The sequence below is a fragment of the Gopherus flavomarginatus genome, chromosome 1 (genome assembly GCF_025201925.1).
Source record: "Gopherus flavomarginatus isolate rGopFla2 chromosome 1, rGopFla2.mat.asm, whole genome shotgun sequence".
NCBI classification, from domain to species: domain Eukaryota; kingdom Metazoa; phylum Chordata; order Testudines; family Testudinidae; genus Gopherus; species Gopherus flavomarginatus.
In genome coordinates, this window is record NC_066617.1 from 128,077,269 (window position 1) to 128,098,537 (window position 21,269).

Genomic DNA, 21,269 nt, shown 5'->3' on the forward strand with positions numbered 1-21,269 from the left:
TCAGCTAGTTCCTGAAGTGCCCTACCATGAATTTCATCAGATCCTGCTAACGTGAATACATCTAACTTATGTAAATATAATTTAACATCTTCTTTCCCTATTTTGGCCTGTGTTCTTCCCTCTCATTGTTAATATTAGTTGTCTTGAGTATCTGGTCACCATTAACCTTATTAGTGAAGACTGAAGCAAAATAGGCATTAAACACCTCAGCCTTCTTGACATCATCAGTTATTAGCTCTCCTTCCCCACTAAGTAGAGAGGACTTACACTTTCCTGTGTCTTTCTCTTAAATGTATATATAGAACCTCTTCTTATTACCTTTATGTCACTTGCTAGGCGTCATTCATTTTGTTCTTAGTCTTTTTGATTTTGTCCCTACGTGCTTGTGCTATACTAGGGATCAGCAACCTTTGCCACGCAGCTCACCAGGGTAAGCACTCTGGCGGGCTGGGCCAGTGTATTTACCTGCTGTGTCCACAGGTTCGGCCGATCGCAGATCCCACTGGCCGCAGTTCATCACTCCAGACCAATGGAGGCGGCGGGAAGCTGTGTGGGCCGAGGGATGTGCTGGCTGTGCTTCTCGCAGCCCCCATTGGCCTGGAGCGGCAAACTGTGGCCAGTGGGAGCTGCGATCGGCCAAAACTGCGGTTGGGGAAAGTAAATAAACCGACCTGGCCTGTCAGGGTTCTTACTCTGTAGAACCACGTGCCAAAGGCTGCCGATCCCTGTGCTATACTTTCGTACTCTCTTAGCAATTTATCCATGTTTTCGCTTTTTGTAAGATTTCTTTTTGATTTTCAGATCTTTAAAGAGCTCCTGATGGAGCCATATTGGTTTCTTACTACTCTTCCTATCTTTCCATTGCAATGGGATAGTTTGCTGCTATGCCTTTACTATCGTCTCCTAGAGAAACTGCCAGCTCTCCTGAACGTATATTTCCTTCCCAGGGGACCTTACCTTCTGAGTTTATTAAAGGTTCAGTGATAGTATAAGTGAGCACACTACTTTTGTATACAAACTGCTATGTTTCTGGAAATATTATATGCATTATCTATCACTACAGAATACTAAAACAGAGGCATGATATATCCATGGAAAGTGCAAACAATGTTTTTAATCAGAAATCTAAATGTGTCATGGGTACAATGATTCAGGAAGAAATACCAGCATTACCTTTCAGAACCTTTTATTTTCCAGTTAACAAAATATCACTCAGTTCTTGTTAATACTAACCAAAATTGAAAGCTTAAGCTATTGTGCTGTATTTAGCACTTGTTCTGAATGAAGGGAAAAAAGTAACAGAGAGCCTCAGCTCTAGCTACAAGGGGTACAGACAGCTTGAAATCTAGCCAACTTTTTAAAAATAAATTTCTAATAATTTAAATTAGTTTTAGGTATTACACCTGCTCCTGGTGCCCCCTACCAACTTTAAGTATGTTTTCCCATTTTAAAGAGTTTTTTTTCTCTTCCCTGTTGCTGTGTGAACAACCAACACAAACAAGAGGGAAACGACTGTTTGTATAAGGTAAGGTAAATATTCTACACAGTCATAAAGTGCCAAATACACAAAGTGAACAAACTGGGGGGTGGGGGGGAGAAGTCTCATCTCTTACTTATCTTGATCCTAGAAGATATTTGTAACAATACCACATAAAATAATTCAAGCACAAATGTGACTAAGTTAACTGAGTGTCCCTTTAAGATAAAGTTCACCTCTCACATCACTTTGGAAATATTTATTTTGCTTAAGTGCAATGTAAAGTGCCAAAGTAAGTAGTAGTATATCAACTTTTAAAAAATACATTAGCATTGTTTAAATATTGATAAAGTTGCAACAAACCTACAAGTCCCAGGAAATTTAAAGTTCAGGTTACCACATTTTTTTGCTGTTGTGGAACGTTAAAAAGGCATCCAGAATCCAATGTTCAGTTCCTATTAAATTGAAAGGCAGAGCTGCCATATTTTGCCGTTAGTTTCATCACCAAGCTAATGATAAAGCACCAGCCCCACCTTTGGCTCTGTACTGATCAAATCAAAAGAAAAAAAAAATCCTTAGTTCTTTCTGTATTCATTTGGACTTTTACTTGAGAAACCATGAGAAAACATCATTTGTGATGAGCAAATGTGCATGTGTCAGTCCTTTATATCTCCCTACCTCTCCAGAGGCGGCAAAAAACTGCACAGCTGAGCTATACCAAAATTAAAAAACACACTCTTATTTCAAAGAGAAGGTAGATAAGGTAACATCTTTTATTGGACCAACTTCTGGTGGAAGGTACAAGATTTTGAACTACAGAGAATTCGTCTTCAGATCAAGGGAAAGAAACTTTCCAGACCTGAAGAACTCTGCAGTTCAAAAGCTTGCATCTTCTACCAACAGAAGCTGGTTCAATTAAAAAAAAAAAAAAAAAGTTACTGCCTTGCAAAGCTGATGTTTCTTATATTCTGGGACCAACATAGCTACACCACCACTCTTAATTTAAGCAATGAATGTCGAGGAAAATAGCTCAGCCATTTTTTTTCTAAGTTTAAAAGAAAATTATTTTAATGTAAACTTTATAGTCCCTAAAATAGGGGGTTTCTAATGAAGACACTGACAGAAATGTAAGTTATACTGACAAATGGTTCAGCTAGAGTTTTCTACTTCATCTGTTACACTAAGATTTCCGAATTCAATACGTCTGCATCATAAAACTTTTACACCAACAGTATTCTTCCTATAAGAACTCTTTTAACATTGACTAGATTTCTGTATGACTAGATTTCTGTAGAAAGTTTGAAAAAAAAAGTGTTTATTCAAATCTGATCAGTTTCCAATTTCATGTACAAGCGTAGGAAATCCACCACTCTCAGGGCCTCATCCGCAGCCTGTTAGAGTCAATGGGAGTTCCCTCCTCCACCAATCAACTTCAATAGGCTTAGGATCAAACATTTCTCTTCCTCCAAAACAGAAGACACACATGTAGGGCCAAACAACTATTTCACTCGGCATGCAAAGGGAACTTTTAGCTTTTCAGTCCATGCCTAGCCCTTTGGAGATCTGTGACAAATGAGCAGCATAAGACTGCCTTCTCTCCCCAATGGATGGCACACCTACGTATGTACTCCATGTGAAGGACGCACAGGGAAAGGAGTCTAGTCTGGTGAATGGGTAGCCTAAGCCCCTGGCCTGATCAACTCTTCAGGGACAACTCTGAAGACCACTCTCGCATCTAAAAGGCACACTCTCCACTCTCCCATTGATCAATCTACTATAGACTTGGGCCTTATGGGAAATTAACTCTCTCCCTCCCCAGCGGGATACTACACTATAGTGTAGCACAGCATCGTGTTTACCATAAAAACAAAAGTGCTTGAAGGAGCTAAGCCCTACAGCAACAGATAAGAAACCCAAATGCAAGAGTCCTTGCTCCCCAAGTCCCAAAAATGAAAGGAAAATCCATCTACCATGACCAGAAACAGGATTTGAAGTGGTAGAGGGAACAAGGATAGAGATGATTCTAGAGGACAGTTTAAAATTTGGAATTTCTCTCTACTACATCTGTAAATATTTGAGGAAGGGAAGATAAAAGTAAAATTAATATGTTGATATAAATAAGATTTTACATTTATAATTTGACATTTTACGAAAAAAATCTTAGATCATTAAGTTTGTGAGTGCCTAGACATTGTGTGGACTAGCAGTCTATATGTACCCAGCATAGATAAGTATTGTATTGTAAGTATTATCATTTCTGAAAAAATTACAAAATTCTTAAAAGAGAATTTAAAATGCATCATAGAAAAGGCACAACAGATTCATAAGTAAGTTAAGATATTCTCTTGTATGCAGCACTTCAAATGACTGCGTCTATGTGTTCTAAAAGAAAATTCCACACCTAGGTCTGTTGGGACTAGTACCATTGCCCCAAAACACCATAGCAAAACCAGAAAGTACCCTTTTACTGTGCACATTCCAACCTGTAATGACAGCTGAGTTACGTGCTCACTCTCTCAGGGAGAGACAGATTGGAATTTAGGCCTGCTCTATACTACAAGTTTATGTTGAATTTAGCAGCGTTAAATCGAATTAACCCTGCACCCGTTCACACAACGAAGCCATTTTTGTTAACATAAAGGGCTCTTAAAATCAATTTCCGTACTCCTCCCCGACAAGGGGAGTAGCGCTGAAATCGACATTGCCATTTCAAATTACAGTTAGTGTGGCCGCAATTCGACGCTACTGACCTCCGGGAGCTATCCCACAGAGCACCATTGTGACCGCTCTGGACAGCAATCTGAACTCAGATGCACTTGCCAGGTAGACAGGAAAAGCCCTGCAAACTTTTGAATTTCATTTCCTGTTTGCCCAGTGTGGAGCGCCAATCAGTACAGGTGACCATGCAGTCCCAGAATCAAAAAAGAGCTCCAGCACGGACCGTACAAGCGATACTGAATCTGATCTCTGCATGGGGAGATGAATCTGTTCTATCAGAACTCGGTTCCAAAAGACGAAATGCCAAAACATTTGAAAAAAATCTCCAAGGCCATGATGGACAGAAGCTACAACAGGGACTCAACATAGTGCTGCGTGAAATTTAAGGAGCTGAGACAAGCGTACCAGAAAGCCAAAGAATCAAATGGAAGGAGGGGCGACTGATGACTGCAGCTATCCCACAGTTCCCGCACGCTCTGAAAACTACTTGAATTCTGGGCTGAGCTCCCAATGCCTGAAGGGTCAAAAACATTTGTCGCGGGTGGTTCAAGGTATATGTCGTCAGCCCCCCACCCTCCCTCCCTCTGTGAAAGCAAAGGGGAAAAAAATCGTTTCTCGCCTTTTTTCAATGTCACCGTATGTCTACTAGATGCTGCTGGCAGACGTGGTGCTACACAGCAGCATCCCCTTGTCTTGCCCTGCGGATGGCAGATGGTACAGTAGGACTGGTATCCATCATTGTCGTCCCGTGGGTGCTCCTGGCTGGCCTCAGTGAGGTCGGTCGGGAGCGCCTGGACAAAAATGAGAATGACTCCAAGTCATTCTCTTCTTTAAGTTTTGTCTAATGGAGATTCAGTCCTGCCTGGAATATCATGACAGCTGGAGGCTTCTGCCTCAGGCTTCTCTCCCAGTCAGCAGCACCTTGCGGTCGCGCCTACCCCAGCCTACCCCTTGCTACCAGGGCTCACAATCAGATACTTGGACCTCTACATTTTGCTGCAAATAAAAAAATTAAGCTGCTTTTTAGAACTGTCCCCCAACATACATATCCTGGGACATTTTGTATTTTACCAGTGTCAACCAAAGGCCCACACACAAATGGAGATTCAGTCCTGCCTGTGCTTCTATCCTAGTGTTTATCACAGATTCCCATTTTCAGCTATAGGCTGAGCAAGTGCAGAATGGTGGTTCACTCTACTTCGCTGTAAGCCAACCGCCCTCCCCTCCCCACTTTGATCTCTGCTTGCAGAGGCAATAAAGTCAGTGTTGTTCCAGATTCATGCATTCTTTATTACTTCATCACATAAATGGGGGGATAACTACCAGGGTAGCCCAGGAGGGGCGGAGGAGGGAAGCAATGGGTGGGGTTGTTGCAGGGGCACCCCCTAGAATGGCATGCAGCTCATCATTTCTGCAGGATGCCTGGGGCTCTGACCCGGAGCGCCTGTTTGCCTCTCTGGTTCTTTAGTAGGCTTGCCTGATATTCTAGGCAGGACTGACTCTACCTTTAGACAAAACTTAAAGAAGAGAATGAACTGGGGAGTCATTCCCGTTTTTGTTCAGGCGCCCCAGACCAACCTCATCAAGGCTGGCCAGGAGCACCCATGACAGAAGCAGACAGTACAGTATGACTGGTAACCGTCTTTGTCAACTTGCAAAGCTGCAGACGGTACAGTAGGGCTGGTAACCATCTTGGCTAGCTTGCAAAAAGCAAGGGGATGCTGCTGTGTAGCACTGCAGTACCGCATCTGTCAGCAGCATCCAGTACACATACGGTGACAGTGAAAAAAGGCTGAATGGGCTCCATGGTTGCCGTGCTATGGCATCTGCCCAGGCAATCCAGGGAAAAGGATGCAAAATGATTGTTTGCCGTTGCTTTCACGGAGGTAGAATTGACTGACGACATTTACCCATAACCCCCCGCGATAAATTTTTGGCCCCATCAGGCACTGGGATCTCAACACAGAATTCCAATGGGCAGGGAAGACTGCGGGAACTATGGGATAGCTACCCACAGTGCAATGCTCCGGAAGTCAACGCTAGCCTCTGTACATGGATGCACACGGCCGAATTAATGTGCTTAGTGTGGCTGCGTGCACTTGACTTTATACAATCTGTTTCCAAAAATCAATTTCTGTAAAAATTGGAATAATCCCGTAGTGTAGACATACCCTTAGAGAAGGCCAAATAGTGCTACTGTGGATTAGAGAAAACACAAAACAAAGGGGAAACAGACAACAGTGATGCCCCAGGACCCAGCAGAAAAATACATCACTCAAGTAAGAAAGGGAAACCCAGAGTAGCAGTCATAACTAAAACAAAAAACACTAGTTACTGCTATGCTAGGAACCATACCAGAAGTCAGTTTGTAATTTTTTCCTGAAAACTAGATTCTGTAATTTACATCAAAAAGCTTTATTTCCATTACACTAATTACTTAATTTGTTATCACTGGTCTTTCACAAGCCTAAAGTCAATCTGAATTGTGCTAATGGCAAACACCTTCACTGTTCTCAGCGATAATGCTGAGATTTTCCACATATGTGTACTGTATGTAATTTAAGGGGGGGAAGGGGGGAATCACTTAACTGATCATTGTCTATGTTAGACACTTGCTAAAAAATTCTCTATTTATACCTTTATGAAAGGACCCTCTACATAAGTTAATATGAGCGTTCTAAAATGTTATTTAATTAGGTAGGAATTTTCCAGAATGCCTAAGTGATTTAGAAACACAGGGTAAAATTTTTGAAAGCAGTTCAGACTTGAGTTTCTAAGTCACATAGGAGATTTTGGAAAACCCACCCTGAACAACTTTCAAGCTTTAGTTGGGTATTTCAGGGACAGCCTATTTGGATGGCTGGTCTTTCTCTAAAGAACGTTTGAAAAATACATAAACATTTTAATAAAATGTCAGACAATGAATGAGCCACAATACATTCTGGATACAAGAGAAAATATTTGACCAGTAGAGGGCACTAATCAAACTGCTTCAATATATTAGCCCGTATTTATAAGTGTTGGTCTACATACATACTTACATTGATTTAACTAAATCTGTTCCCTAAAACAGTTTTAGTTGTTTAGGTACAAGTGTAAACATACAGCAGCCTGAAATGGATTTTATGTGGTCTGAGGACTTCCACATAGATCTTACATTCTTACAAAAATACTTACATATGCTATTGAAAAGTAATTTTAGAGAGATACTTATTTATAACGTTGCTGCTGACAGGCAATAAAGTATTTTCCCCTCCCCCCCCATCATCTTTCACAATACAAAAATGTTACAGGGATTGTTGACACCTCCTTTAGCCACACTAATAATTTCAAATGTCTGAGTAATTATGGATACATTTAACTTTTTACAAATGTAATATTTATTTGTCCAAGGAGAAGCAATCAATGAATGTTACAGAAAGAACAACATTAATACAAAGTGGCAATGAGACGACGATGATACCATAACAGTGAAAATAATGCTACTGTCACTGTGCAAGTATCATCTACTAAAGCAGGGGTGGGCAAACTACTGCCTGGGGGCCACATCCAGCCCTCCTAATGTTTTAATCTGACCCTCGAGCTCCAGCAGGGAAGTCAGGGGCTTGCCCCATTCTGTACGGCTCCTGGAAGCAGCAGCATGTCTCCTCTTTGGCTCCTACACGTAGGGGCAGCCAGGGGGTTCTGCACACTGTCCCTGCCCCAAGCGCTACCCCTGCAGCTCCCATTGGCCCAGCGTCCCCTCCCACGCCCTGAAATCCTCATTTCTGGCCCCACCCCAGAGCCCACACCCTCAGCCAGAGCCCTCATCCTCTCCCACACCCCAACCCCCAATTTCGTGAGCATCGATGGCCCGCCATACAATTTCCATACCCAGATGTGGCCCTCGGGCCAAAAAGTTTGCCCTCCCCTGTACTAAAGCAAGGCAAATTTATAACCTATGTTCTCTCTCACTGTGTGTTTACAAACACCTAATATCTTTATGGCTATAGCTCTTGACTTAGGCCCTGAACCCACAAATGGATCCGTGCAAACAGCATATTTAAGCAGCCCTATTCATTAAAATGGGGCTCTGCCCTTGCAGATCCAGTTGCAGGAAAGTAGAAGTGTAACATCCAATTGTAAGAACTTTCCCTGGGGTGCCACTTGCCATTCTAAATGATTCCTTACCTACAACCTCAGCTATATGGTTTTTATTTCATGGTGCTGTGACCATGTAATCCGTTTGTCAGGTCCTTGTCCTAAAGGTCTTACAAACTAAAAGACAAAAACAGTACCTAGGACATCCATTCAAACAAGTATTTATCAAAGTAATCTTTAGAGGAATGCTATTGTGATAAGTGAAAAGATGTTTGTGTAGGTAAAAACTGCAGTTGTTTTCTTCAAAACATTACACCAATGATTTCCACAACTGTGGACTACAACATAATGTTGAGGTAATCCTGTGCAACTAGTTTGCAAGCTTCCTATAATACAAAGAAATTCCATTAGTCAAATCTTCTAGGAAGTTTACATCTTTTCTGGGGAACATTACATGTTAACAGTCTGAATGAATTTGGTGTTCCTAGAAGTACTAACACTATTATTAATGAATAGTTGTAGTAGGCACCGTAAACTTCCCCATGCAGTTCTGTCCACATACCACAGCTTTTAATGTAGAACTTCCCTGTTATTTTAAGTCCTGGGCATCTAAACAATCCTCTGATTTTGCAGAAGCATGTGACGGTTTAATTGTCAATTCAAGTAATGAGACTTGCAACTTCAGAGGTACGTTTCTTTTATAAGAATTATGAGAAAAGTCTCAAATGCTATGCTAATTTTGTGCACTTCTCTCACTCTCAATTTCACACACATACACCCACACGCACCCCTAGTTTACTGGTCCCTCCTAAATGAGATCAAGTACCCAGAACCAAATCTTCAGGTGATCAAAGTATATTTTCAGGATATCACCTTTTGGTTTTGTAACACCGCTGTGGAAAGAGAGTCCATTGAGTTTAGAATAGAACTTTGAATATCTGCTGGATATCTACAATTTCTTTAAAACAAGCTGTAAATATTGGTCACTATTATAGCATCATTTAAACAAAATACAAATCAAAAGCTTATAGAAAAGATATTCAAATATATATATATATATTATATAGCAATATAAGCCACACATAATCAACATCAGCATTTGAGAGAAAGTAATCTGCCCCTCTCATGTCAAAAAAACTGGTACACATTCTTAAAATTCAACTGTTTACCTCTATTGTAGGATCATATTCATCCACAAAATGATTCTGAATTAGCTGTATTGTCAAGGCACTCTTGCCTACACCACCAGCTCCAACAACGACAAGTTTATATTCTGTCATTTTCAGCAGACCTGGTAACAAAGAAGCCAAGATTAAACATGAGAGAGTCAGGTTTCAATTACATGTTAAGTCATCCCCCAGTTCCCTTACTGAGGTGTTTAAAGAAAGGGAAAACCATTCTCTTGCTAGTGCGCACACACAAAAAAGCTTTTGAAAAGGCGATGCCATTTCTGCGTGTCAAAAATTGTAAAAGATTTGGTGCAGGTATTGTGCCACAAGTTACTGAACACAAACTGAAACTAATGTGTTTAATTATGAAAACCGTTACTCGGGAAAGTTGGACAAAACCTTTTTTTATAGGTTATAATATGCAATATTTTATTTAATATTCAGATCAGTTCTTATCAGAAAATTTAAGAGATTTAGGACGCTGTTCCCTCAAATCTTAAAGACCGAATTGATGTAAACATTGCTAGATCAGAAACATGCATTGAAAAAAACAAATGCTCCAGAGCAAAGCTGCTACCATCAAGACCTCTCCATTTTGAGCAGTGACATAGCAAGTTGTTGGATATCAGGAGTTATGACTATAATAATATAAAATAACCCATGAAGCATTTAAAAGAGCAAAGCCACGGAATGAAATTGATTATTAAAAATGGAGGGTCAGCACTGATTCACTGGAAAGTTACAAAAGTGGCTAAATACTACCAAGAGAGCAGCAAACTATATAAAGTTTTAATATTCAAATAGGAACACAACCCTTTAAAACACTCTACTATTAAAAAAAACTGAACACCAGGGCTCACCTGTTAGATTCACCTTCACAGATTTTTTTTTTCCCGGGCAAGAGTAGTATACTATTATTATATATGGGTCATCCAATAATATACTATTGTATGGTTGTCATAAATTACCAGAATACAGTCTTTGTCCATTATAGCCAATTCTGTTATATAAAATAATGATAACGTAGCAAGTAAATTCTTGAATGAGATGCAAAGCCCGTCACGAGGAAAGTGACAGAATAGGACAGAAAAGCATGACAGGCAAAACTTTCTGTAACATCTTTGCTTCTATGGCTCTTCGCATTCCTTACACTCAGAGCTGGGAATCCCACTATTTGTGTGCATACAGTGATTATTTTGTGGGGGAGGGGTGGAATTTGACAGCATAATATTGTTGGGATCCAGTTGTGTGGGCTGGTGTCAGGCTCACATTCAAGAGGTGGAGGGCGTTGGCCACCTGTCCTTCCAGCAGCACCTCCTCCTCCTCTCAGTGGCAGCAAAATCATTATCTGCTTCAAGAGGGGGGCGGGGCAGAGAGCAGAGTCAGGAGATAACCATGGGGCAGAGAGAGACAGGGAGAAGGCAGAGAAAGGAGGGGGATAAAGAAGAGGGCGTTTTGGGAAAGGCAGTAAAAGCACAGAGGGGGCTATGGAGAGAAGCTGGGGAGAGTGGAGGCAGCAAGGAGGTTCAGGGTAAAGAGGTGTTGGAAGCTGCAGAGGGAGCAGGGCCAGTATAACCACTAGGCGACAGCCTAGGGTGCCAAGATTTGGGGGTGCCAAAAAGCGGTGCCCAAAATTTTTTTTTTTTACACTACAGTGAAGTCACATCTTACATGGGGGTTAGGTTCTAAAGTCACAGCATAAGAGGAAAATAGCGTATAGTGAAATTTACCATAAAGTATAGTATACCCTAGAACAGGGGTCCTCAACCTACAGCACACATGCCAAAGGTGGCACGCAAGCCGATTTTTTTTTTTAATGTCAGGCTGCGGGTCCGAGCAGCCGCTGAGCCTGCTGCTGACCTGGGGTTCTGTTCACTCAGCCGCCAGCCCCGCTCAGCCCGCTGGGGTCCCAGTCAGCTCCGCTCAGCCTGCTGCCGGCCTGGGTGATTGGTCAGGGGTTCCGTTCACCCAGGCCGGTAGGAGTCTGAGTGGAACCGGCGGCTGGGACCCTAGCTGGCAGTGGGCTGAGATCCCAGCCACCGACCCCGCTCAGCCCACTGCTGGTCTGGGGTTCTGGCTGCCGGCCCGGGGTTCCGGCTGCCGGCCCTTGCCAGCCAGGGTCTCGGCCACCGGTCCCGCTCAGCCTCCTGCCAGCCTGGGTGAACGGCAGGAGGCTGAGCAGAGTCACTGGCTGGGACCCCGGCTGGCAGCTGACTGAACGGAACCCCAGGCCGGCAGCAGGCTCAGCGGTGGCCGGGACGCGCAGCCTGCCATCAAAAAAAAAAAAAAAAAAAAAAAAGAAAAAAAAAAGAAAAATCAGCTTGCGTGCCACCTTTGGCATGCATGCCGTAGGTTGAGGACCGCTGTTCTAGCGTATACAGTGTATACTGTGTGTACTGTAGTTTATGGTAATTTTCACTATACATGATTTTCCTCTTAAGCGCTGACCTTAGAACCTAACCCCGCGTAAGATGTGACTCCACTGTATTCATTTTTGAAAACTTATAATAAGCAATGCTCCCGAGGGGGGGTGCAAGATGGAAGTTTCACCTAGGGTGCAAAATATCCTTTTACCAGCCCTGGGAGGGAGGTATGAAGAGGTGCTGGGGTATAGGGGAAACTCAGTATGGTATAGAGTAGGGGCCAGGAGTAGAGAAGGGGCAGGGTGTAGTTGCTCTTGGGTGTGTAGAGGAGTGTGGATCAAGGGTCTAGAACAGGGGTGGGCAACTACAGCCCTAGGACTGCATTTGGGCCTTCAGACATTTTAATCCAGCCCTTGAGCTCCAGGCCAGGGAGCAGGGTTGGGGGCTTGCTCTGCTCCACATGTGCTGGGGCTCTGTGTGGCTCCCAGGAGCAGCAGCATGTCCCCCTTTAGCTCCTATGTGTAGGGGCAGCCAGGGGGCTCCACATGCTACCCCTGCCCCAAGCACTGCCCCCAAAGCTCCCATTGGCCAGGAATCACGAGCATTCATGGCTCACCATATGATTTCCATACCCAGATGTGGCCCTCGGGCCAAAAAGTTTGCCTACCCCTGGTCTAGAAGCCCTAGAGCAGAATAGAGGGCTGTAAGGGAGCAGGAAGCTAAAGACATGGATGAGTGTAGGAGCTCTCAGGGGATATACAGAGGCTCTGAGGCTGGGGCGGCAGGTTTGTATAATTTTTTGTAGTGCTCAGAACGGGTCCAACTCCCGCCCTGACCCCCACCCACACACACGGCTCTGGGAGGGAGTTTGGGGGAGGGAAGGGTGCAGGCTCTGGACTAGGGCAGGGAGTTGGGGTATGGGAGGAGGTTTGGGGTGTGGGCTCTAGGCTGGGGGTTAGGGTGCAAGAGGGATGCAGGCTTGGAAGGCATTTGGGTGTAGGAGGGATGCAGGCTTGGAGGGCGTTTGGGTGTAGGAGGGGGTTCAGGCTTTGGAAGGGAGCTTGGGTGCAGGAGGGATGCGGGCTTGGAGGGCGTTTGGGTGTAGGAGGGGGTTCGGGCTTTGTAAGGGAGTTTGGGTGCAGGTTCTGGGCTGGGGCACGGGTGCAGCGCTTACCTCAGGCGGCTCCCGAAAGAAACTTGCACACCCTCTGGCAGTGACTCCTAGGTGGGAGGGGGGGAGGGTCAGGGGGTCTCCACGCATCACTGCACCACTGCAGCTCCCATTGGCCACAATTCTCGGCCAATGGGAGCTGCAGAGTCATGGAGACACTCCTGTACGGGGCCACAGGGACGTGCCAGCAGCTTCGAGGAGTGGTACGAACTGAGGGCAGGCAGGAAGCCGCCTTAGCCCTACTGCACTGCTGGTGGTGGGGGACAGCCAGGGGTCTCCGGGCCCTTTTAATCACGCAGGGGCAGCAGATGAGACCAGGTGATGCTCTGGGGGAGGCACATGGGGCCAGAGGAAGAGATCTGGACCCAAACATTGGTGAAGTCAGGCCCCCAGGCCCTGAATATTCCTGGAGCACGGGCACCAAAGTCCCATATAACTCGCCACCCCTGCCTGGGGCTTTCAGAAGGACATGGGAATGTAGAGTCAGAGGAGGATAAGGGTATAGATGGGGTAGATGCTCTCAGAGGGTATCGGGTGTAGGGGTCAGGAGAAGTTGGGCTATATAGGGGGTAGGGTTTCCCATCTAGTATAGGGTACAGAGGAGGCTGGAGTACCCAGAAGGTACAGAGAGCATTGTGGTCTAGAGCAGGGGTTGGCAACCTTTCAGAAGTGGTGTGCCGAGTCTTCATTTACTCACTCTAATTCAAGGTTTCGTGTGCCAGTAATACATTTTAACGTTTTTAGAAGGTCTCTTTATATAACTAAACTATTGTTGCATGTAATGTAAATAAGGTTTTTAAAATGTTTAAGAAGCTTCATTTAAAATTAAATTAAAATGCAGAGCCCCCCGGACCGGTGGCCAGGACCCGGGCAATGTCAGTGCCACTGAAAATCAGCTTGCATGCTGCCTTTGGCACGCGTGCCATAGGTTGCCTACCCCTAGTCTAGAGGATGTAGGAAACAGGGGAGGCTGGGATATAGAGAGTGATAGAGGCTCTTGGGAGGGTATGGAGGTGCAGGGGGCAAGTGAGGCTGGGGCATACAGAGTAGAGACTCTTAGAGATTATAGTGGTGTGGGGGCAGTGGAAGGCAGGGAGATATGGGGTAATGAGCCTTGGGGACACATGGGGAGCAGGGACTGTTGGGGGTGCAGTGGGCAGAGGCAGCAGGGGTCACACGGGGGTGTAGAAGGGTGGAGGAAGCAAGGACCATAGGTAGGGTTGCCTGGTTGGATGTATTCCTGGAGGTTTCATCACAAGACAGTCTTTAAAATTAAAGAATTCCTGGAGACCCCAGGACAATCCTGGAGAGTTGGCAACCATAGCTGTAGGGAATCTAGGTGGGCAGGGGGCACAAGCTGTCGGGGCACATGAAAGCTACTGGGGGTATAGGTGTGCCATGGGTATATGGGGGGCACAGGCATACATGAGAGCTGGAGATACATGGAGGTAAGGGCTGTCGGGAGCATAGGTATGCAGGCAGCTAGGGGCAACCAGGGGGAGGAGGCGGCGGCACAGGGAGGTACAGGTGTGCAGGGGGCTGGTGGTACACAGGGGCAGGAGCTGTTTAGAGTTCACATGGGGCAGGAGGTACAAGTGTGCAGGAGGCTCATGCGGGGCTGTCCGGGGCACAGGTAAGCTGGCAGCACATGCAGGATACAGGGGACAGGGACTATCACTGGCATAGAAAAGTAGGGTGTTGGGGAGCACAAGGGTGGGCAGTGAGCACATGGGGGCAGGAGCTGTCAGGGTACAGGAGGCACATGGGGGCACGGAGTACATGGAGGGCAAGCAAGCCAGGCACTAAGGGCATACAGAGAGGAGAAGGCACACAAAAGGCAGGTGGGCAGAGGACGTACAGGGGCAGCAAGGGATACAAGTGGGCAGGGAGCACATAAGGGGTGGGGGGGGGGCAGGGCCTGTCATGGGCACAGGTAAGCAGGCCACTGGGAGAAGGTGGGGATACAGGAGGGCAGGGGGCTCTTAGGGGCACAGGTAAGCAGGGCATTAGAGGCACAGGTAAGTTGGCAGCACCCGGGGGCAGGTGCAGATACAGGTGGACAGGGGGCACACGGGGTAGATGGCGATACAGGTGGGGAGGGGCTGTCAGGAGCACAGGTAAGCTGGTGGCACACAGGGGGCAGGTGGGATACAGATGGGCGGGGGCAAATGGGGGGGATGGGGGCACACAGGGGAGAAATACAGATGGGCAGGGGGGACACAGGGCTGTCGGGGCCACAGGTAAGCTGGCGACACACAGGGGCAGGTGGGGATACAGGGGGCAGACGGGGCTGTCAGGGGCACAAGTAAGAAGGGCGCTAGAGACTCACAGGGGCAGGTGGGGATACAGGGCTGTCAGGGGCACAGGTAAGCAGGGTGCTAGAGGCACACAGGAAGCAGGTGGGGATACAGGTGGGCAAGGGACACATGAGGGGCAGGGAGCACATAGGGGGAATACAGGTGAGCAGGGAAGACAGGGCTATACCGGTAAACAGGGAGCTAGAGCCACATGGGCGCAGGTGTGGATACAGGGGGCAGACGGGGCTGTCGGGGGCACAGGTAAGCAGGGTGCTGGGGGCAGGTGGGGATACAGGTGGGGAGGGAGGACAAGGGCGTCAGGGACACAGGTAAGCAGGGCGCTAGAGGCACACAGGGGCAGGTGTGGATACAGGCGGGCAGGGGGCACACGGGGGGACGGGACTGTCAGAGAGACAGGGTACTAGAGGCACATGGGAGCAGCACAGGTGGGCAGGGAAGACAGGAGCGTCGGGGGCACAAGTAAGTAGGGCAGATGGGGGGCAGGTGGGGATACAGGTGGGCAGAGGGCACATGGGAGGAATACAGGTAGGCAAGGAGGACAGGGGCACAGATAAGCAGGGTGCTAGGGACACACAGGGAGCAGGTGGGGATACAGGTGGGCAGGGGGAATATGAGGGGCAGGGAGCACACCTGATAGTCTACAATTATCAATGATCCATACAAAGTGGACAGGGAGGACAGGGGCTGTCCGGGGCACAGGTAAGCTGCAGGGCGCTGGGGGCACACGGGGGCAGGGGGCACATGGGTGTAAGGGGCACACGGGGGGCAGGGAGCACACGGGGGGATACAAGAGGACGGGGCTGTCCGGGGCACAGGTAAGCAGCAGGGCGCTGGGGGCACACGGGGGCAGGGGGCACACGGGGGGCAGGGGGCACTCGGGGGGATACAAGAGAACGGGGCTGTCAGGGGCACAGGTAAGCAGCAGGGCGCTGGGGGCACACGGGGGCAGGGGGCATATGGGGGGTAAGGGGCAGACGGGGGGATACAAGAGGACGGGGCTGTCCGGGGCACAGGTAAGCAGCAGGGCGCTGGGGGCACATGGGGGGTAAGGGGCACACGGGGGGTAAGGGGCACACGGGGGGATACAAAAGGACGGGGCTGTCCGGGGCACAGGTAAGCAGCAGGGCGCTGGGGGCACATGGGGGGTAAGGGGCACATGGGGGCAGGGGGCACACGGGGGGTAAGGGGCACACGGGGGGATACAAGAGGACGGGGCTGTCCGGGGCACAGGTAAGCAGCAGGGCGCTGGGGGCACACGGGGGCTGGGGGCACATGGGGGGTAAGGGGCACACGGGGGGCAGGGAGCACACGGGGGGCAAGGGGGCACACGGGGGGCAAGGGGGCACACGGGGGGCAAGGGGGCACACGGGGGGATACAAGAGGACGGGGCTGTCCGGGGCACAGGTAAGCAGCAGGGCGCTGGGGGCACACGGGGGCAGGGGGCACACGGGGTCAAGGGGCACACGGGGGGCAGGGAGCACACGGGGGTAAGGGGGCACACGGGGGTAAGGGGGCACACGGGGGTAAGGGGGCACACGGGGGGATACAAGAGGACGGGGCTGTCCGGGGCACAGGTAAGCTGCAGGGCGCTGGGGGCACACGGGGGCAGGGGGCACACGGGGTGTAAGGGGCACATGGGGGGTAAGGGGCACACGGGGGGATACAAGAGGACGGGGCTGTCCGGGGCACAGGTAAGCAGCAGGGCGCTGGGGGCACACGGGGGCAGGGGGCAGGCGGCTGCAGCATCTCGATGCGGGCGGAGGCTCCGGCCGGGCCCCCCCAGGTCTGGGCGCCCCGCTTCCCCCAGGCGGCGGCGGGGGCGCTGGCCGGGCAGGGCGGCGGCGCTGGCGGGTCTCTCCGCCCCGGGTCCGGGACCCCGGCCCCGCATGGCCTCCGCCCGCTCCCCCCGGGTCCCCGCACTTGCCTGGCGCTGTCCGGGCTGCGGGGCGGCTGCTCGTCCCCGCGGCGGCCGCTCGCGTCCCTCTGCCTCTCCGCGCCGGGCTGAAATGGCGGGGGACGGGGCTGGGGCTGCTGGGCTGCCGAGCCGAGCGCCGAGCGAATGGATGCGCTCGACACGCTCCGCGCTCCGCCGCCGGGAGGGGGAGGGGGGAGCGCCCCACCCACAGACTGACTGACTGACAGAGCGACCCGCAGAACTGCCACCAGCCTCAGGCAGGAGAACCCAGGGACAGAGCTACAGCCCCAGCCCTGCAGGTCCACAGCAGCCCCACCCCAAGCCAGGAAGGCTCCACTGCGGGGCTTTCTGTCAATATTTAAAATTTTCAAAAGTTTGGGCTGCTCCCGTCCAGCTTGGCCAACCAGAACACAAACCAGAACAGAAAGAGAACGAAAAGCAAAAAAAAAAAAAAAAAAAAAGAAAGTTCATCGAAATTTCCAAACCCCTCTGTCAAAGACACTTGAAGTAGAAAACCACACAGAGCCAGACACCTGTACACACAGGCCAAGACACTCAGACCTACAGAATTACAGATCCACACTCAGTCTTTCCCACATATACGCATCGGGCCCACTATATGCATAGTTCACCATACACAGATCCCATTCCTGCCGAGCAACACACAAATGTATGAACTAGTCCATACTATCTACATATTAATAAACCACACAGTACCCCATGGCAAAAGATATCTCCAAAAAGTAATGTCTTTGAGGAAAGTGGTTTAATCAGTTCTATGGCTTGTTTGGGGTTTATTTCTTTTAAAAAAAATGGTTGTTTAGTCAAGTATATTTGGGAAGCTTTCTAGTTAAATTTGAAAAAGTCTGTGTGGAGAAAGGATAGCAGAGATACTGGCAAAAAATAGACGGGGAGACAAAAACGCCCCCCCTCCAAAGAATTACTGTAAAACTTTAAATAATTGATTCCTCTTAACGTTTGTTGGTTTCATTCATTTAAAAACTAAAGTGAACCATCTCTAGTTACACATGCTCATTGCAAAAGTTAATAAACATGAATCAAATTTTGGAGTCAAGTTAACGATTACAGAGTGAAGTCTATTTCTCTAACAAAAAGGCCAAAAACTTAATATCCTATAACTGTAGATGTCTATTGTACCAGGTGAATGTATAGACCTTTACTATACAGTGAATGATGTCAATTTTTAAATCTATAGCAGGGGTTTCCAAACGTGGCTCACCACTTCTTCAAGGTAAGAACCTGGCGGGCCATGAGACACTTTGTGTACTTGAGCATCCGCAGGTATGGCCGCTTGCAACTCCCAGTGGCCGCAGTTCGCTTTTCCCGGCCAATGGGAGCTGCGGGAAGCAGTGGCCCAGCCCTCTTTCTGACCTGGCAGGCCAAGAAGTCAAATATTGCATCTACAAACCTAGTATTCAAGACGTTTAAATTAACAGATTAGAACTTTGCTCTCCCTAATCATAGATGACAGAAGTACTGTAAGATGTTCAATAACAATAATGTTCCAAGAAGGATTCTGCTGAGCTGCATCCATTTGGTCCTCTAAGACATCGACACTTTGGGACTGTGCCATCTAATTTAGAAGCTGTGTTCCCATGGTCAACTGATGCAAGTTAGTTTTGCAGCCAAATTGCTCATGTAGGCAGCGCCAGCTTTAGGCCTATTCCACCAATTCCCCCAAATTGGGCCCCGCGTCTAAGAGGGCGCCGCACCCAGTGAGAATCCCTTCCCTGGCTAGAGGCGCCTTTTTAATTTTTACTCACCCGGCGGCGCTCCGGGTCTTCGGCGGCACTTCGGTGATGGGTCCTTCACTCGCTCCGGGTCTTCGGCAGCACTTCGGCGGTGGGTCCTTCAGTGCCGCCGAAGAACTGGAGTGAGTGAAGGACCCACTGCCAAAGTGGCACCGAAGACTCGGAGCACCGCCTGGTGAGTACAAGCCCCACTTATTTTTTTATGTGTGTTTTTTTTTTTAAGTCATCCTCGCTAGGGCCCTGTCAAAACTGTTCGAATTGGGCCCTGCACTTCCTAAAGCCGGCCCTGCATGTAGCTAGTTGTTGAATGCTATTCTCTGATGTTAAGGCTCTGGCGGAAAGCAGAAGAGTGCATGTTTCTGAACTATAGTGTGAAAATACCATCTTCCATTGCATAGGGTCTGAGAAAGTCCAGACCAATTGCTTTGTTCATATTCTTGTGGCCTGATCTGTTCTCATTGAGGTCAATGGCAAAAGTCCTCTGGACTTCTATGGGAGCAAACTCAGGACCTTTGTGTAAGGATTCCCTTCTGGGGCCAGTGTACAGTGGTGGGGCATGGATGACTCAGAACTGTGAGGGGAACGTAGTTAGGGTGCTCTTATAGATCATTTCTGTCACTCCTCTATTGGTGGTTTAGAAGTTAGCGACCTGATCCCTTTTTAGCAGTGACTATATAAAACTTGTTGATCTGACTATTCAATGTCTTATTTATGGGCCTTTTCTGAGATCTTTGCTTTAGGCATTCTTATTACACTATATCTCGGCAGCCTTAATAAAAAATTGCACAAAATAATATGTATATGGCAGTGTACTATGGGACATCAGCCAGTGTGAGCACATGATACTGATGCTCCATGAGCTACACTGACTGTTTTGACCTATTAAGCCATAGGTGGTTTGAGGCTAGGCTATTCGAAAGTCTCCTTCTCTACCTATGCCACATATCCATAGCTGAGATCAGAAAAGAATCCTCCAGGAGAAGCAAAAGTGGGTTTCTTGACTTTGAAATTATTTCCTTACCTTGATACCAAATGGCCTGAGTTTGCTGGCCTTCAGGGTTTGCTATGTTAGTTAAATTCAAAGCCCATCTATTTGTTCAGGCATTTGTGGAAGGACTCTTTGTTTTGTTTTGTTTTGTTTTGTTTTGTTTTGTTTTGTTTTGTGAGGGATGGATTCTGGAGAAGGTGGGACATATGTTTTCCTGATTTTTGTTTATGTTGTTTTAAATATATTGCTGGGTGGTTATTTGTTTTTAGTTTGCATCCCTTCTTAAAAATATCACAAGCATCTATAATTCTGAGTAGTTTTTTAAAAAAATATTTAAATCAAAATAAATACATGAATTAAGATGTGTTATACACCTACTCATTAATGGGATTGATTAGAAGTAAGCTTTTGCAGTGCAGAAGCAGCAAAAAAGCTTAATTTTGCCAGAGTTTACAAGAGTTACCAAACTACATTTTGATTGATTGTGTTTGACTATAATTTGTAGAGGAAGTTTTGAACACAGGCAAGTGAGAGGCACTTTCAATTTTACAAAACAATCAGAAACAATTCAGTTCTCCTGGAACCAAATAGACATCTAATTACAATATTTTTACCAATTCAAAGGCATCTCTATATTTGTCCTAATCATAATTTCAGTCCTGATTTGAAGGATTTTTATTGACTTGCATACCGTCCAGAATTGCCTCCACAACTACTGAACTTTGAAGGTTCACATGCAGAACGTTAAAATCTTCTGAGAATCAACATCATGGCTATAGTATCTTTTTCTGCCCTGATGGTCACAACCACTGGACCGTCATGCAGGCATTGCACTGTCACTCAGGATTGCCCCCTTCCGAGACTCATCTAGTCCTAAATATCGGGCAGTAAAGCTCATGACGTTCAAAACTGAAGAGCAGAGTTTTTCACCAGCTGAATGTCAATCAGCTGGGGAAGAGTTTTAAAGCAGCTACAGCCCAAAAATATACAATTGTCTTTCCCTGGCTGACATCTGTTCTGGGGCTGAGACAGACTTGTGCTTCTCCATCGCCTTGTACCGGCAATCACTCCTCTGCAAAGAGAATGCAGAATAAATGCCAATGTGAGACCATGAAGACTTAGCCCAAGAAAAGGGAGTGGATTCGTGCAGCCCAAAGACTGAACACCGTCATTTCAAAAAATACTGATGAGGAAAATGACATACATATTATGTGCATATACACACACAACTCACAGCAAACCCTTGTGAAGGGTTTTAGGAGTTTATCTACATGCATTCCCTATTCATCTCCCCTTCT

At 47.4% G+C, this 21,269-nt stretch overlaps 1 protein-coding gene across 4 annotated transcripts in view; it reads right to left on the reverse strand.

Annotated features, from left to right (window-relative positions):
* The window catches only part of KRAS (KRAS proto-oncogene, GTPase), a 52,837-nt gene extending 35,519 nt beyond the window's left edge, over nt 1-17,318 (reverse strand). For 2 of the 4 annotated variants that reach the window (XR_007776525.1, XM_050969641.1), the window contains exons 1-2: nt 17,221-17,313; nt 9,445-9,566 (exon numbers count right to left, since the gene is read on the reverse strand). Coding sequence is in view for 3 of the 4 variants with exons in the window: in XM_050969641.1 (XP_050825598.1) it covers nt 9,445-9,555 (111 nt within the window). In the remaining variant the exon portion in view is untranslated. Of the gene's footprint in view, nt 1-9,444; nt 9,567-17,220 lie in introns of all 4 variants that reach the window. The other 2 variants (XM_050969656.1, XM_050969665.1) reach the window with 1 other exon arrangement.
* Between the last annotated feature and the right edge of the window lie 3,951 nt (nt 17,319-21,269).